Raw genomic sequence first — 17,180 nt, forward strand, 5'->3', positions numbered from 1 at the left:
TCTAGGATGTTTTTTTTGAGCAGTATATAAATTTCAATAAATTATATATACACACACACACACACACACACACACACCTAAATTAACAAGATTCATTTTCAATAATTTCACCCTTGCACAGAAAATAAGAGTTCTGGTGGCATTTGAGGTTGAGTAAACTTTATTTTTATGATTTTTCATTTTTTGTATTTTTAGTTTATTTATTAATGGTTACCTGTAAAAGGAGAAAGGGAAGTAGGTTGGGGTTAAAAGGGAGCAAGTTTCATTGTGATAAGTCCTATGATTTCTTCAGTCTGAGGCCATGTCAATCCTCTCAACTTAAAAATGGAACCAGCTAGTGAGGACGACTCAGTCTTTCTAGGCTTTCATAAAAACAAAACCTTTTTTCTTCTCTGTCCTTAACCAAGAAGCCTTTGACGAGCTCTCTTTGATTAAGAACTCTGGCTTAAAAAAACAGGAGAGAAAAAAAAAAAGTTGCTTATTTTGAGGGCGAGAGGAGAGAAGTAGGGGGGGGCTTCAGTTCAGACTAGTTTAGGCGATCAGCGAACAACTTGATTGTGTCCCTCAATGGGATTGCGTCAGTCATAAGACTCAGGGAGGGACTGGGGGCATCAGCTCCCTGTCCTCAGCTCCCCTCTGTCTCCTGCTTCTTCTGTGGTCCTCTAAGTGTAGGTAGGGGTGTCAGTTTCCAGGGGGGTGGAAGGAGAGCTGCTGGGTGGGGTGAGCCTGCACCTGTACAGCTAGAACACAGAACAACAGTCACTGAAGAAGATCTGGAAATGTAAAGCTAATTTCTATTGGAGAGGTTTAGCTCTGACTTTAAGTTACTTACCCTGTGGATGTTGGATGTAGTAGTGTTGGTGCGCCCCCTGCTGGGGGGGAGGGCCGTGCTGCTGGGCTGAGCCTGGGCCTTGCTGTGGGGGTGGGGCATAGTGCAGCATCATCTGGGGCGGGCCGTGGCCTCCTGGGTGGTGAGGGCCAGACATACCTTGGGCAACATGGGCCTGGAGCGAGAGGGGGCAAGATGATGTCAACCATATTTAAAATTCAAGACTAGTGGTCTACAGACTCACGGAGATGGAAAGATTCAGAGCGCAAAATGGCTGGCTCTTTGTAGAACGTAGTCCTACCTTTGTTACTAGCGACTTTTTGGAGCAGCTCAATCGGAATGAGTTCATTGTGGGGGCAGTGTTAATATAACTCTGCTAACTGACAGGCCTGACTAAGATTGTGACATGTCAGAAGTGCTTCAACATCAAATATAAGAATTTCACAGAATATAATGTTCCTTGAGCTGTCAGTTTAGAGTGACCAAAAGAAGCAAAATCAGCTCTCATGTCTCGTCATCAAGCAGAGCAGCACCAGCTGAACCGTAGTTATCGATACCCAGACTTAGAGCCACCATGCGCAGGGAGCGAGTGACCGGAGCAGCTAATGGAGGAAGTTATTTCAGACAGGGCCGGGGTTTTAAATTTGGCAAAAGCCAAATCGGGCCTGGGTAGGGTAGGGCCTGAATATCGTAGGCATGGGTAAGCGCTCAGGCTTAAAGTTCATGCCAGTGCAGGGCTCTACAGTGTGGTGTAGGCAATGACGTTGTTGCTTGGTTCCTTGATAAAACATTTTATTTAACTAGGCAAGTCAGTTAACAAAATCTTATTTACAATGACTGTTCCTTGATCTGATCTACATAGGCTATGCAAAAGTAGTATTTTGCATTGATAACCAACTAATCTCAGCGACTGTTTAAACAAAACATTGTTGCCTTATTAGAATCCCCACAAAAGTGTATTTTGTTGAGAAGTAATAACTGATTCCAGGCTATTTTGAAACAGTAAAAACAGCTAGTAGCCATGTGTCTTTTCTCCTGAATATCAATTTGAGATGTAGGTTACTGCCAAGTATAACAATATTTGCCAGGGAATACTATATTTAAATATGATGATTTCACAAGGAGATGTGGTAAGCTAAAAGGCTAGCTAGTTTGCTATGTTTTTTGCCAGGTTAAAGCCAGCTAGTTACTACTAGCAAGGGAAGATCAACGTAACTCTTTTCACCACAAATGAGAAGACATAAATGGGAGTCTTGGAAACACGGACTGGCGAGGGCATAATGTTACCAGCCGGTGTCCACTGCTTCAAAAAAAAAAACAAAAAACACGCATGTAGATCAACAGCATGAAGCTCGTATCGGCCTTATGCAATTGAAACAAAAATACTGACTTGCTACATCCTAATATTATCACAATGTTTGACTTAGTATCACTGTTTGCTTAGATCTGTTAGTCCTTTCTTTCTGGAGAGTTGAATGTATGTGGGCTGTGGGTCAAGAGTAGTCTGGTGTTTACCTGTGTGAGCTGTCCCAGGCCGGGGTAGTGTTGGGCCATGGGCTGGTGGGTGGGCAAGCTGTAGCCCTGCATGGGGTAAGAGGCCTGGGGAGAGCTGTGGCCAGGGGGCATGTTAGGGGGTGTGGGCGCTGGCAGGGGCCCAGAGTGGTACATGGACTGGGGCTGGGGGCCTCCCTGGCCCGACTGAAGGGAGGAAGGGAAGTATGTTAGGAAATTACATACTCGTGATACACAACAATGAGACAAACACTATATTCACACACACAGACTAAAAACAGGCTGTTCAGGATAAATAGGCTGTGTTTTAGCCAGCCAAATAGAAAAAGTAGCCAGCTAGGTGCCTCTCGAAGAAGCTCCATTGTGGTGGCCTCTGGTACATTCTAGAGGTCGACCGATTAATTAGGGCCGATTTCATAACAATCGGAAATCGGTATTTTTGGACACTTAAAAAATAATTGTATCTTTATGTAACTAGGCAAGTCAGTTACGAACACATTCTTATTGTCAGTGACTGCCTAGGAACGGTGGGTTAACTGCCTCGTTCAGGTGCAGAATGACAGATTTTCACCTTGTCAGCCCGGGGAATTCAACCTTACAGTTAACTAGTCCAACGCTCTAACCACCTGATTACATTGCACTCCACGAGGAGACTACCTGTTACGCGAATACAGTAAGCCAAGGTAAGTTGCTAGCTAGCATTAAACTTATCTTATAAAAAACAATTAATCATAAATCACTAGTTAACTACACATGGTTGATGATATTACTAGTTTATCTAGCGTGTCCTGCGTTGCATATAATCGATGCGTTGCGTATTGTTGCTCCAAGTATACATTTTTAAACCTGCATATTTAGCTAAAAGAAATCCAGGTTAGCAGGCAATATTAATCAGGTGAAATTGTGTCACTTCTCTTGCGTTCATTGCACGCAGAGTCAGTGTATATGCAACAGTTGGGGCCGCATAATTAACCAGAATTATACATAATTATGACATAACATTGAAGGTTGTGCAATGTAACAGGAATATTTAGACTTACGGTTCCGTATTTCATTGAAAGAATAATCGTCTGGTTTCCGTATTCGGCCTTATTAATGACCTAAGGCTCGTATTTCTGTGTGTTATAACTAAGTATGATTTGATAGAGCAGTCTGACTGAGCGATGGTAGGCAGTAGCAGGCTCGTAAGCATTCATTCAAACAGCACTTTCGTGCTTTTTGCCAGCAGCTCATCGCGGTGCTTCAAGCATTGCGCTGTTTATGACTTCAAGCCTATCAACTTCTGAGATTAGGCTGGTGTAACCGATGTGAAATGGCTAGCTAGTTAGCGGGGTGCGCGTTAATAGCGTTTCAAACTTCACTCGCTCTGAGACTTGGAGTGGTTGTTCCTCTTGCTCTGCATGGGTAATGCTGCTTCGAGGGTGGCTGTTGTCGATGTGTTCCTGGTTCGAGCCCAGGGAGGAGCGAGGAGAGGGACGGAAGCTATACTGTTACACTGGCAATACTAAAGTGCCTGTAAGAACATCCAATAGTCAAAGGTAAATAAAATAAAAATGGTAGAGAGAGAAATAGTCCTATAATTCCTATAATAACTGCAACCTAAAACGTCTTACCTGGGAATATTGAAGACTCATGTTAAAAGAACCACTAGCTTTCATATGTTCTCATGATCCGAGCAAGGAACTTAAACCGTAGCTTTCTTACATGGCACATATTGCACTTTTACTTTCCTCTCCAACACTTTGTTTTTGCATTATTTAAACCAAATTGAACATGTTTCATTATTTATTTGAGGCTAAATTGATTTTATTGATGTATTATATTAAGTTATAATAAATGTTAATTCAGTATCGTTGTAATTTTCATTATTTAAAAAAAAAAAGTCAGATTAATCGCTATCAGCTTTTTTTGGTCCTCCAATAATCGGTATCGGCGTTGAAAAATCATAATCGGTCGACCTCTAGTACATTCTAATGCCTTGATTCCATCCAAAATACACAGCAAAATTATTACCTCCCAGATTGAAAAAACGTGTTGTAATTGTGTATTAAGACTTCACAACTTAAATTACAGAAAATGTATACATTCAGTTTGTTAGTTTGATATCTATATGATCAGTACTATTTTCCAAGAGAACATTCAACTTGAAACATTTTGTATCTTGAGATTGTCGTATTAACGGTTTTACTGCAAGATATGAATTGCCATAATGATCTGTATTTAAAGTACAAAAGTAAATAGCCCACATTATTGTAAATTAATTAAAGGTCAAATCAGTGTTTCCTAATCAAAGGGGTGCACATTTTTGCCCTAGCACAAGACCGCTGATTCAAATGATCGACTAATCGTTATCTTTGATGATTTGAAGCAATACTTTTAGCTGATTCCTTACTAAGGGCAATACATTTTAATATTTAATTCTGTTTTAATGCCTGGATTCTACAAGGGCCCTAATGATCATATTTGGACCAGAATGAGGCTCTCCACTACCTATTGCTGCAGCGATGATTCACTATCTTCATCTAATGTTTTCATAATGTATCTGCAGATAATCGCCAAAGATCCCAGGCAAATTAAGGAGCCAAATGAACTGATGCGATTCGGTAGTATACACTAACTGACGAGTCACTCACTTTACCGTCACTGTCGGGCAATCCGACATCCTACGAAATATTTATTTTTACTTGTCCAGATGCGACACCATGTACATATAAACCACGTTGCATGATTTATGAATGGCAAAGCGATAAATATCGACTTTATACAGTCAGTTCGACACCTTTTATAAACTAGTCAACACTTGCTTGTCAGTTGTCAATCAAAGCACAGTAGGCTAAATAGCCCATGCGACATGACGCTGCGTGGCTGGCTATGTGAAATGCTAACGAAAGTAAATTAAATGTGCAAGAAAACAATTAGTTTAAGTGGATTTCGACTCATCATTACCACTTACATTACATGGGACGAGCAAATCCACATTAATCTGCCGTTCTCCCTCCTCCGTGTAAAGACATTTAAATGCTACCAACCCCAGGCGGGACAGACCGCAGCAGTGTTGCCAACTAATTGTCAGGGTAAGTTGCTAGAGGCAGGTTGATTAGTTGCTAAAATACATTGTCATATCATTGCGTGATAACGTAGAATACACAATAACGTTACTCAAATTGACTGGCCATCTCGGTAAAAAATACGATCTGACATTTGTTCAGGTAGACTCCCACTCTTTTCTGTATATTTTCGATTGATGTTGTAAGTTCTGTTCAAGATCAAACATTCGTGACCAACTATATTCATTGGGTTTGGCTCGTCGAACCCGTACTGCTGCCAGCCAGCCAACAATGAGTTGCAATTTGCTGAAATTGCTGCTGACCTGCTGCTGCTTGTGCACGGGTTGAGCGCCTGCTGCTGACATCACTCACAATGCACTTTTGCAGCCAGGCACGTGTGTTGCGAGTGTGTGACAGATAATCCTTTTTGTGTCATTTAGAGGGAAAATGCATGCATTTTAGCATTTGAGTCACTTTTCAAAAGTTGCTAGAAGTTCCAAATACATTTTTTAAAAGTAGCTAAATTTGTTGCTAGATGCTGTTTGAAAAAAAAGTTGCCAGGGTAGTCTGAAACGTTGCTAAATCTAGCAACAAAATTGCCACATTGGCATCACTGGACCACAGGCTGTTTACCCATCAGCGCTCGCTTTGTGATTGACAGGAACCTATCCTATCAATAGACCGCTAGAACATTCATATTGTTCATTCTGGCAGTACAGGGTTTGACGGACTAGCGAATTGAATCTTTTACATGACAAGTAGCCTAGTTAATTAATGAAGTGGAAAAAGTAGAGGGTTGAAAAGGAGTCGGACCGACAGACTGTGCTAATGGTAAAACACTGAATTAGGGGCCTCAAGCTGGTCAATGTAAAAAGGCTTCCTGTGATTTAAAAACAATAAATATTCCAAGTATAAATACACATATATAAAGTACACACATATACTGAGCAAAATAGTGTTTCTTTAAATGGCGAACTTCAAGGAGTAGGGCATTGAAGGAGTTGGTCTGATAGGAATTTGTGAATTCATCGGCCTCCCACCTTGCTTGTTTGTGGAGCAATAGAGAACAAAAGAGAAAAGCACACCCTGCCACTTGGGCCAAGTCATGAGCTGGATCACCTATTGAGATGTGCCTTGTGTTAAGTAAATCAGATGTTGAGGTGAAAAGGAGACTGGAGTGTTTGTTATCCATACATATCCATTGCATTTAACACAAGTGACATGTTGCTTTACAATATTACTTTGTGTGGAAAGCCACATTACTTTATGAGAATTATAATTTTTTTTAATCAGCATTTGTTTGACTGTCTGAGGGAGCAAGGCACTCTCTACCAAAAATAGAAGCAACTAATTAATTTCAATAATAACAGTCACATGTTTAATCTAAAAGTTACAATTCAACTAATGCAAGAGCACCAGCCTCTGCCATATGGACACAGACAGATAAACCGTGATCCATTGGCGGCTAAAGAAAAAGGAATTCAGGTTGGCCTGTAGACTACAACGTCCATCGTCAACTAAGTAAAATACATAGGCCTAAAGCCGACAAATAAAAACAAGACAGACCGCACGTACATGACCCATAAAGATTTTTAAGGGCACACTTTCCACTAGATGGGAAAACCCCTCTATGGGCTTTGCTATCACAGAAGCGATCAATAGCAAAGATCAGAGGTGCGCCCTCTACACATTTCTATGGACAGCAGCAGCCATGACATTTTTCTAAAACAGCTTTTCATTGCTTGCTCAAGAACTCAATGAGGGATCAAGTCAAGATCGGATCATGGACACACGTGCCCGATTCTGCAAGTAACACTTTTTTTAACAAAGTAACTTCAATAATATTACGTAATTTGAAAAGGTAACGTAAACAGAATACTCATACAAGTAATCTGATTATATAACAAGTTACTTTAACGCACAACTCCCAACAATGCTGGAGCGTCACTTTAATTACAGGCTCCTCACATAAAACATGAAGCAAAATCACTGACAAGACAGAATCGATCCTACACCAGTGCATGAATCGCTCCCCCACATAAAGTAAGTGAAAGATAGCTGGTTTGAATACCGGAGCCGATAGAGTGATAAATCTGTCCATGTGCCCCTGAGCAAAGCGGCCGTACTACCATGGCTGAACCAGTAAAAAAACAACACATTTTACTGCACCTGTCCAGTGTTTGTGACAAAACAAACATGCACACACACACAGATGGGCGGGTTGGTTTACCTGTCCGTGCCCAGGGCTGGGGGCAGTGTGCTGGGGAGGGGGCTGGCTCCCAGTAGGGGTGCTGGAGGGCTGGGGAGGGTGCATGGAGCTAGAATGGTGGGAGAACTGCTGGGAGGCTAAGAGACAGATGGAAGACTAACTTGAACCTCAAGTATGTGGATTCAAACATCATTTACAAACCAAAGAACCATGAACAATGGCAATCTTAGACAGTCGCATCAATACATTTAATTTCTTCTAAGCAGGACCATGTCTAAAATGATGAAGTCTTGCCGAGTGTACTTTTAAACTGAAACTGTGCGTTATCTTACCATACATGGCCTGTTGTGGTCCCGGGGGACCCTCTGTCTGTCCGGGGTACTGAGGGCCCATAGCCTGGGGGTGGCCCGCCTGGGTCAGCATCCTGGCCCCACCCTGCAGCATGGAGTACACCGGCTAGCACAGGGGGGAGAGAGCGGATAAAGAACGAAAGGGGAGAAAGAAAAAGAGTGAGAAAAGGGAATATAAGAACATTTAATTTGTAACTATAGAGAAAACATATTAGCTAAAGTTTGTTGGCTAATAACTCATACATTATCGTTACAAATGTTATTGCTAGATTATAGAAGAAACATAGGTAGCTACTTTTTCTCCATCCACCGGATGATTCGACATGGCTACAGTAGCTAGCTAGTTACACTGTATCCTGCAGGGAAGAGCGTGTTCCACGACATGCATAAAGGAGTGTGGAAAGTGACTGATGAGCGCAAGCTGCATCTGTTCAACAGTTTCTACACTGTCCCATACGAGAAACAACAAGCGTTGATTCTCTCCGGCTTAGAACAGGTTAGAAATAAGACAAAACGCCTATTATTATAATAGCTATATTGAACACTTGCATAGTTTAACTTTGACAGTAATGATACGTACATTAACGTTAACTCTAAAAGTGCTGTGTTACACAATGGTGAAATACAAACTCATTCTGTGTATAGATTGGGAGTGTTTTGTAGTTCTATGGTATGTTCACATTGAGGGCTTCATTTTAAATGAGACTAAGATTTCATGACTCAACTTTTAAGAAAAGTCATTAGTGCTAAAGTTGATAGACCATCTTTAAATGAACCTCCATACAAATGAATTAACTACATATTGCGTTTAAGTTATTTACATAAAGGGCATCTGTACTTGAAAGTACTTAAAACATCATATCAGGTGTTTAAAAAAGGACATCTTACAAGAGTCATGCAAAATGTCACATATACTGTTCTTCCACAAACTGAAATCATCACTGGAGATATACTGTTCTTCCACATTCTTAAAATTAAAAACGGCAATAAAAAGTATTTTTTGAAATAACAAAAAAATATAAATTGTTGTTGGAAGATATGGGTATGGTGAATTATTTGTCAACCATAAAACACCTAATGTGGTACACACAATTAATAATATAAAAATAACTGATTATCTTAAAATGGAAAAATTGTCACATATATGGTTCTTCGTCTGTAGGATTCATTTAATGACATGAACAAAATAAACAATTTATTTCCTGTGCAAGTCAGGCATCTATTGAAACAAAGCCTCCATCCACAACACACATTGTGGACTGGTTAGCATTAGCAACATTAGCATGGTAGTAAACTACCTGTCCAGGGTAGTGGGGCATGCCCTGGATGACCTGACTGTACTGCAGGTAGGCCTGGGGGTAGGGGGAGGCCACCAGGGGAGGGCCTGCTGCAGACGCTGCAGCCTGGAGCATCTGGGGCTGGGAAGAGCCGTGGTGGTCCGGACGAGGGCCTACCACCTGGCCTGGGGGGGGGGTTAACAACATACAGATCATAACTTTAGTCTATAGTTCTTTACTTGTTGATTACAAATGTTCCAGAGTTGCTAAATTAAAAGAGCGTAACATTGAATAGAGATTATGACAGTGTTGCGACCAACCTATTGATTAGGCAACAGAATGGTGTGAGTACCTTTAGATCTGGGATACTTCCCCTGCTGGACTGAAGACATGGTGTACTGATACATCTGAGGAGCCTGGGAAACAAAGGACAGTTAGACCCCAACCTCAAATGTATACACACCATTTGTTTTTCAACACCCCAGACACACCAATGCTTATTTTTCACAGAGTCACACGCACAGCCTCAGTCCTAGTCATACCTGTACAGAGTGTCCCTGTATCTGTACGGGGGAGAGGTAGGACAGATAGGGGGTGCTGTAGATGGCCTGTTGTCCCGGGGGGGGCTGGAGCACCACAGAGGGGCTGGGAGGAGTGGGCCGCGGGGGGGTGGGGGCTGGGGACGGCTTCACCTGGGGAGGAGAGAATTCGCACAGTTCAGGTTGGTTTGTGAGGTAAGTAAGCGTGTGTTTAGCTGAACAAATCACACACAGTTACATCTGGTGTATGTGTCTGAACATATAGTTTGGACCACCACCCAGGACAATGGATCTAATCCCAGAAGCCGACCCAAAACAACGGCGCCGCAGAAGGGGCAAGATGGACCGACCTCCTGGTCAGACTCCTTAGACGTGCACATCGCCCACCGCTGCAGAGTATACTATTCGCCATGTCCAGTCTCTTAATAACAAGGTAGACAAAATTCGAGCAAGGGTTGCCTTCCAGAGAAACAGCAGAGAATGTTTCATGGCTCTCTTGGGATATGTTATCGGAATTGGTCCAGCCACTGGGTTTCTCCATGCATGGCGCCTACAGAGAAACACCTCTGGGAAGAGCGGGGGTGTATGCTTCATGATTAATAACGTCATACAGGAACTCAAGTCCCTCTGCTCACCCAACCTAGAATTCTTCAATCAATCAAATACTGGCTATATTACTTTCCAAGAGAATTCTCATCAGTTATAGTCACAGCTGTTTCCCCTCAAGCAGACACCAATATGGCCCTCAAGGAACTTCACTGGACTCTATGTAAACTGGAAACCAGATATCCTGAGGCTGCATTTATTGTAGCTGGGGATTTTAATAAAGCAAATTTGAGAACAAGGCTACCAAAAATTCTATCAGCATATTGATTGCACTATCCGCGGGGGTAATACAATAGACCACTGCTACTTTAACTTCCGCGATGCATACTCCCTCTCCCGCCAAATCTGAACACGATACCATCTTGCTCCTACCGTCTTATAGGCAGAAACTCAAACAGGATGTACCAGTGACTAGAACCATTCAACGCTGGTCTGACCAATCGGAATCCAAGCTTCAAGATTGTTTTGATCACACTGACTGGGATGTTCCGGTGAGCCTCAGAACAACATCGGTGAGTGAGTTTATAAAGAAGTGCATTGGATATGTACCCACTGACTATTTAAACGTACCCTAACCAGAAATTATGGATGGATGATGGCATTTGTGCAAAACTGAAAGCACTAACCACCTCATTTAACCATGGAAAGAGGTCTGGGCATATGGCTAAATATAAACAATGTAGTTATTCCCTCCACAAGGCAATCAAACAAGCAAAATGCCAGAACAGGGACAAAGTGGAGTCGCAATTCAACAGCTCAGACACAAAACGAATGTGGCAGGGTCTACAGGAAATCACAGAACACAAAAAGGAAACCAGCCACATCACGGACATAGACGTCACGCTTCCAGACAAATTAAAACACCTTTGCCCGCTTTGAGGATAATACAGTGCCAGCGTCGCGGCCCGCTAACAAGAACTGCGCCCCCCCACCCCCCTCTCCATGGCTAACGTGAGTAAAACATTTAAAACGTGTTAACCCTCACAAGGCTGGTGCCCCAGATGGCATCCCTAGCCGCATCCTCAGAGCATGCGCAGACCAGCTGGCTGGTATGTTTACGGACATATTCAATCGCTCCCTATACCGGTCTGATGGCCACCATCGGTCATCATGAACTGCTTTGAGAGACTATTCAAGGATCATATCACCTCCACCTTACCGGCCACCCTAGACCCACTTCAGTATGCATAGTGCCCCAACAGGTCCACAGACTGCCCTATCCCATCTGGACAAGAGGAATACCTATGTAAGAATGCTGTTCATTGACTACAGCTCAGCATTCAACACCGTAGTACCCTCCAAGCTCATCATCAAGCTGGAGGCCCTGAGCCTCAACCCCGCCCTGTGCAGTTGGGTCCTGGACTTTGACGGCCCCAGGTGGTGAAGGTAGGAAACAAGATCTCCACTTTGCTGACCCTCAACACTGGGGCCCCACAAGGGTGCGTGTTCATTGCCCTCCTGTACTCCTTGCTCAGCCACGCACGCCTCCAACTCAAATCATCATATTTGCAGACGACAACAGCAGTGGGGTTGATTACCAACAACGAGAGCTTACAGGGAGGTGGTGAGGGCACTCAGAGTGTGGTGTCAGGAAAACAACCTCTCACTCAAAGTCAACAAAGATGACATGGACTTCAGGAAAGAGCAAGAGGGAGCAACCCCCGTATCATCAAAGGGACAGCAGTGGAGAAGGTGGAAAGTGGAAAGTTCCTTGGTGTACACATCACTGACAAACTGAAATGGTCCACCCACACAGACAGTGTTGTAAAGAAGGTGCAACAGTGCCTCTTCAACCTCAGGAGGCTGAAGAAAATGTTGCTTGTTGCCCAAAACCCTGACTAACTTTTACAGATCTACAATCGAGAGCATCCTATTGGTCTGTATCACAGCCTGGTACGGCAACTGCTCCGCCCACCACCACAAGGCTCTCCAGATGTTGGTGCGGTCTGCACAACGCATCACCGGGGGCAAACTACCTGCACTCCATGACACCTATAGCACCCGATGTCAAAGGAAGGCCAAAAAGATCAAGGACAACAACCACCCGAGCCACTGCCTGTTCACACCACTACCATCCAGAAGGCGAGGTCAGTACAGGTGCATCAAAACTGTGACCGAGAGACTGAAGAACTGCTTCAATCTCAAGGCCATCAGACTGCTAAACTGCAATTACTAACTCAGAAGCTGCTGCCTACATTGAGAACCAATCGCCTGGCCACATAAACAAATGGATCACTAGTCACTTTAAATAATGTTTACATTACTCATATCATATGTATATACTGTATTTTATACCATCTATTGCACCATTCCTGTCACTCGGCCATCGCTCATCCATGTATTTATTTGTACATATTCTCATTCACCCCTTTAGATGTGTGTATTAGGTAATTGTTAGATATTACTGCACTGTCGGAACCAGAAGCACAAGCAATGCACCACACTCGCATTGACATCTGCTAACCATGTGTATGTGACAAATAACATTTGATTTGAATTTCTGGCCAAACAGGTTGCTGTGAGAAAACTTGTTCTCAACTACTTTCCTGTGTGTGTGTGTGTGTGTGTGTGTGTGTGAGAGAGAGAGAGACAGACAGACCAGGGTCATGGGTGCCTTGAAGACGAACTCTTTGGCGTTGGGGTTCAGCGTAGACTTCTTCACCTGACTAAAAAAAAAAAAAAACACAGAAGAAGAGCGAGATGAGAACTCCAAATCACCTTTCAAATCCCTTTTTCATACATCCATCCATCCTCAACATGGCAACTACCTTGCCCACCTGAGCATGGGGCTCACTTTACTTAATTTAGCACTGCATCAACATTGTTATATACCGTATATGCATTCATAACGGTATTCATGATATTTCACCCAGACCTAGCATAATACCTACAGATGTGCCAACATCGTATTATTACTAGGGTTGTAACGGTACACTACCTCAGTTCAGTCTGCACTGTGACCCTGTATGGATACACTGCATTGTAGCCTATGCCTCGAGTAAATCTGACCTTGAAAAAAACATTGTAGGCTATTCCGTTAAAACAACTAGCACCAATGCGCACGTTGTAATCAAAATTTGTATCTTAAATTGACGCATTTCAAACTTTCCTTTTGTTAAACAGCCTGGTATTGGCATATACATTACTCTTACAGAATTTCCACGTGGGAGAGGATATTGGAAATTTAATCAAAGCCTACTGGATGACAGAATAATTTATAACTGACTTTTTCCTGACAGAACATAGGTACAGCAGATCCCCTTATTGTATGGGACACTTTTAATAGTGCCTTTAGAGGCCATGAAATTCAGTATTCATCTATAAAACAAAAGCAATTTAGGTCAAAAGAGTCCATAATAACAAAGGAAATTGCCTGAGGTATAGTACCATATGACAAGCTGTAGACCACACTATCTACCAAGAGAGTTCTCATCTATATTATTTGTAGCCATCTATTTACCGCCACAGAACGAAGCTGGCACTAAGACAGCTCTCAACCAACTCTATAAGTAAAGAAAATGCTCACCCAGAAGCGGCGCTCCTAGTGGCCAAGGACTTTGATGCTGGAAAACTTAAATCAGTTTTACCAAATATTTTGTCACGTGCAACCAGAGGTTATTTTTTAAATATTTTAAACTCTAGACCACCTTTACTCCACACACACACAGAGATGCATACAAAGCTCTCCCCTGACCATCTGGCAAATCTGACCATAATTCCATCCTCCTGATTGCTACTTACAAGCAAAAACAAAAGCTCAATACGGAAGCGGTCAGATGACGCAGATGCTACAGCACTGTTTTGCTAGCACAGACTGGAATATGTTCCAGGGTTCATCCAATGGCACTGAGGAGTATACCACCTCAGTCATCGGCTTCATCAATAAGTGCATCGACGACGTCGTCCCTGCAGTGACTGTACGTACAGATCCCAACCAGAAGCCATGGATTACAGGCAACATCCGCATTGAGCTAAAGGCAAGAGCTGCCGCTTTCAAGGAGCGGGAGACTAATCCAGACGGTTATAAGAAATCCCACTATGCCCTCAGACAAACCATCAAACAAGCGTCAATACAGGATTAATATTGAATCCTACTACAACGGATCTGACTCACGTTGGCAGGGCTTGGAAACTATTACGGAATACAAAGGGACACCCAGACGCGAGCTGCCCATAGCCGCGAGCTTCCCGGATGAGCTAAATGCCTTATGTTCGCGCCGAGGCAAGTAACACAGAAGTATGCACGAGAGCACCAGCAGTTCTGGATTGATGGGGCTGTATGGAGCGGGTCGAGAGTTTCAAGTTCCTTGGTGTCCACATCACCAACGAACTATCGTTGTCCAAACATACCAAGACCATCGCGAAGAGGGCACGACAAAACCTTTCACCCCTCCTCAGGAGACTGAAAATATTTTGCAAGCTTCCTGCCATCCAGGACCTATATAATAGGCGGTGTCAGAGGAAAGCCCAAAAAATTGTCAGAGGCTACAGTCACCCATCTCCAAAATATTGCAATTTTTTTTAAACAAGCCTTAGAAAGTGGGATGCAATTTCAGATTGATCCACCTGAAAAGGAACAAATAATACAAATAGTGGTTAAACTCAAATATACTAATTGATTAATCTTTTAAAAAAAAGTAGAATCTTCATAAATGATATCATAAATAGGACTGGTGGAGTTGTCACACATGCAGCTAACGCAGACATATGGAAATGTATGTTCTACCCAAAATTAAAAAACTAATTGACGCATTACCACAAAAATGGAAGAGGCAAGTGGAAGGCGGGAAAATTACCGAACTTGCTGTCGGCCTTGCATGAAAGACCATGCAAGGCCAAATGGCTTCTTTGGGAACGGTGGGCAGTAGCTTGGATGAATAAGGTGCCCAGAGTAAATGGCCTGTTACTCAGGCCCAGAAGCTCAAATATGCATATAATTAGTCGTTTTGGATAGAAAACTCTGAAGTTTCCAAAACTGTTCAAATAATGTCTGAGTATAACAGAACTCATATGGCAGGCAAAAACCTGAGAAATTCAACCAGGATGGGTGAAATGAGTTTCTTAGCTTTTTAAGTGATTGCCAATCCAATATCCAGTGTACATGGGGTCAGATTGCACTTCCTAAGGCTTCCAGTAGATGTCAACAGTCTTTAGAAAGTTGTTTCAGGCTTCTATTGTGAAAGGGGAGCGAATAAGAGCTGTTTCAACAAGCGGTCATGCTGAAAGCCTTTAGTTGTCTCGCGCGTGACGGTCCTTTCCTTTCTAATAACAACGGAATTTTCCGGTTGGAATATTAAAGATTTATGATAAAAACATCCTAAAGATTGATTATATACATAATTTGACATGTTTCTATGAACTTTAATGGAACTTTTTTTACTTTTCGTCTGGATTTAGTGCCCGCGCTTTGTGCATTTGGATTAGTGAACTAAATGCGAACAAAAAGGAGGTATTTGGACAAAGATTGACTTTATCGAACAAAACAAACATTTATTGTGGAACTGGGATTCCTGGGAGTGCATTCCGATGAAGATCAAAGTGAATATTTACAACACCATTTCTGACTTTTGTTGACTCCACAACTTGGCGGGTATCTGTATGGCTTGTTTTGGTGGCTGAGCGCTGTACTCAGATTACCGCATGGTGTGCTTTCGCCGTAAAGCTTTTTTGAAATCTGACACAGCGGTTGCATTAAGGAGAAGTTTCTTTAATCCTATGTATAACACTTGTATCTTTCATCAAAGTTTATGAGTATTTCTGTAAATTGATGTGGCTCTCTGCAAATTCACATAATGCACCAATGTAAACAGATTTTTGGATATAAATATGAATTTTATCGAACAAAACATAAATGTATTGTGTAACATTAAGTCCTATGAGTACCATCTGATGAAGAGCAAAGGTCAGTGATTCATTTTCTCAATTTCTGCTTTTTGTGACTCCTCTCTTTGGCTGGAAAATGGCTGTATGTTTTGTGACTAGGCGCTGACCTAACATAATCGCATGGTATGCTGTCTGGTGAGGACCTGTCTTACAACAGGTCTACAAGCCCTCAGTCCAGCCTTTCTCAGCCTATTGCAGACAGTCTGAGCACTGATGGAGGGATTGTGCGTTCCTGGTGTAACTCCGGCAGTTGTTGCCATCCTGTACCTGTCCCGCAGGTGTGACGTTCAGATGTACCGATCCTGTGCAGGTGTTGTTACACGTGGTCTGCCACTGCAAGGACGATCAGCTGTCCATCCTGTCTCAGGCGTCTCACAGTACAGACATGGCAATTTATTGCCCTGGGCACGCCAGTCCTCATGCCTCCTTGCAGCATGCTTAAGGCACGTTCACGCAGATGAGCAGGGACCCTGGGCATCTTTCCTTTGGTGTTTTTCCCCAGTCAGTAGAAAGGCCTTTTTAGTGTCCTAAGTTTTCATAACTGTTACCTTAATTGCCTACCGTCTGTAAGTTGTTAGTGTCTTAACGACTGTTCCACAGGTGCATGTTCATTAAACAAGCATGGGAAACAGTGTTTAAACCCTTTACCATGAAAATCAGTGAAGTTAATTGGTTTTTACAAATTATCTTTGAAAGGCAGGGTCCTGAAAAGTTTAGTTGGGTAGAGATATTGTCAGCAGCATACCACCCTGCATACCACTGCTGGCTTGCTTCTGACGCTAAGCAGGGTTGGTCCTGGTCAGTTCCTGGATGAGAGACCAGATGCTGCTGGAAGTGGTGTTGGAGGGCCAGTAGGAGGCACTCTTTCCCCTGGTCTAAAAACATATCCCACTGCCCTGTGTAGGGTGCAGTCTTTTGGATGGGACGT

The 17,180-nt window shown here is 42.8% G+C and overlaps 1 protein-coding gene across 2 annotated transcripts in view; it reads right to left on the reverse strand.

Moving 5' to 3' along the window:
• Positions 1-142: 142 nt before the first annotated feature.
• Positions 143-17,180, reverse strand: part of LOC110521888 (ataxin-2-like protein) — a 31,045-nt gene continuing 14,007 nt past the window's right edge. For both annotated transcript variants that reach the window (XM_021599827.3, XM_021599828.3), the window contains 9 exons: positions 12,969-13,035; positions 9,767-9,916; positions 9,577-9,640; positions 9,246-9,409; positions 7,930-8,053; positions 7,619-7,734; positions 2,345-2,527; positions 833-1,004; positions 143-740 (listed from right to left, as the gene is read on the reverse strand). In XM_021599827.3, the coding sequence (XP_021455502.3) occupies positions 682-740; positions 833-1,004; positions 2,345-2,527; positions 7,619-7,734; positions 7,930-8,053; positions 9,246-9,409; positions 9,577-9,640; positions 9,767-9,916; positions 12,969-13,035 (1,099 nt within the window). In that variant the 3' untranslated portion in view covers positions 143-681. The remainder of the gene's footprint in view (positions 741-832; positions 1,005-2,344; positions 2,528-7,618; positions 7,735-7,929; positions 8,054-9,245; positions 9,410-9,576; positions 9,641-9,766; positions 9,917-12,968; positions 13,036-17,180) is intronic.

Source organism: Oncorhynchus mykiss, chromosome 4 (assembly GCF_057628025.1).
Source record: "Oncorhynchus mykiss isolate SJ-2025 chromosome 4, ASM5762802v1, whole genome shotgun sequence".
Classification (NCBI taxonomy): domain Eukaryota; kingdom Metazoa; phylum Chordata; class Actinopteri; order Salmoniformes; family Salmonidae; genus Oncorhynchus; species Oncorhynchus mykiss.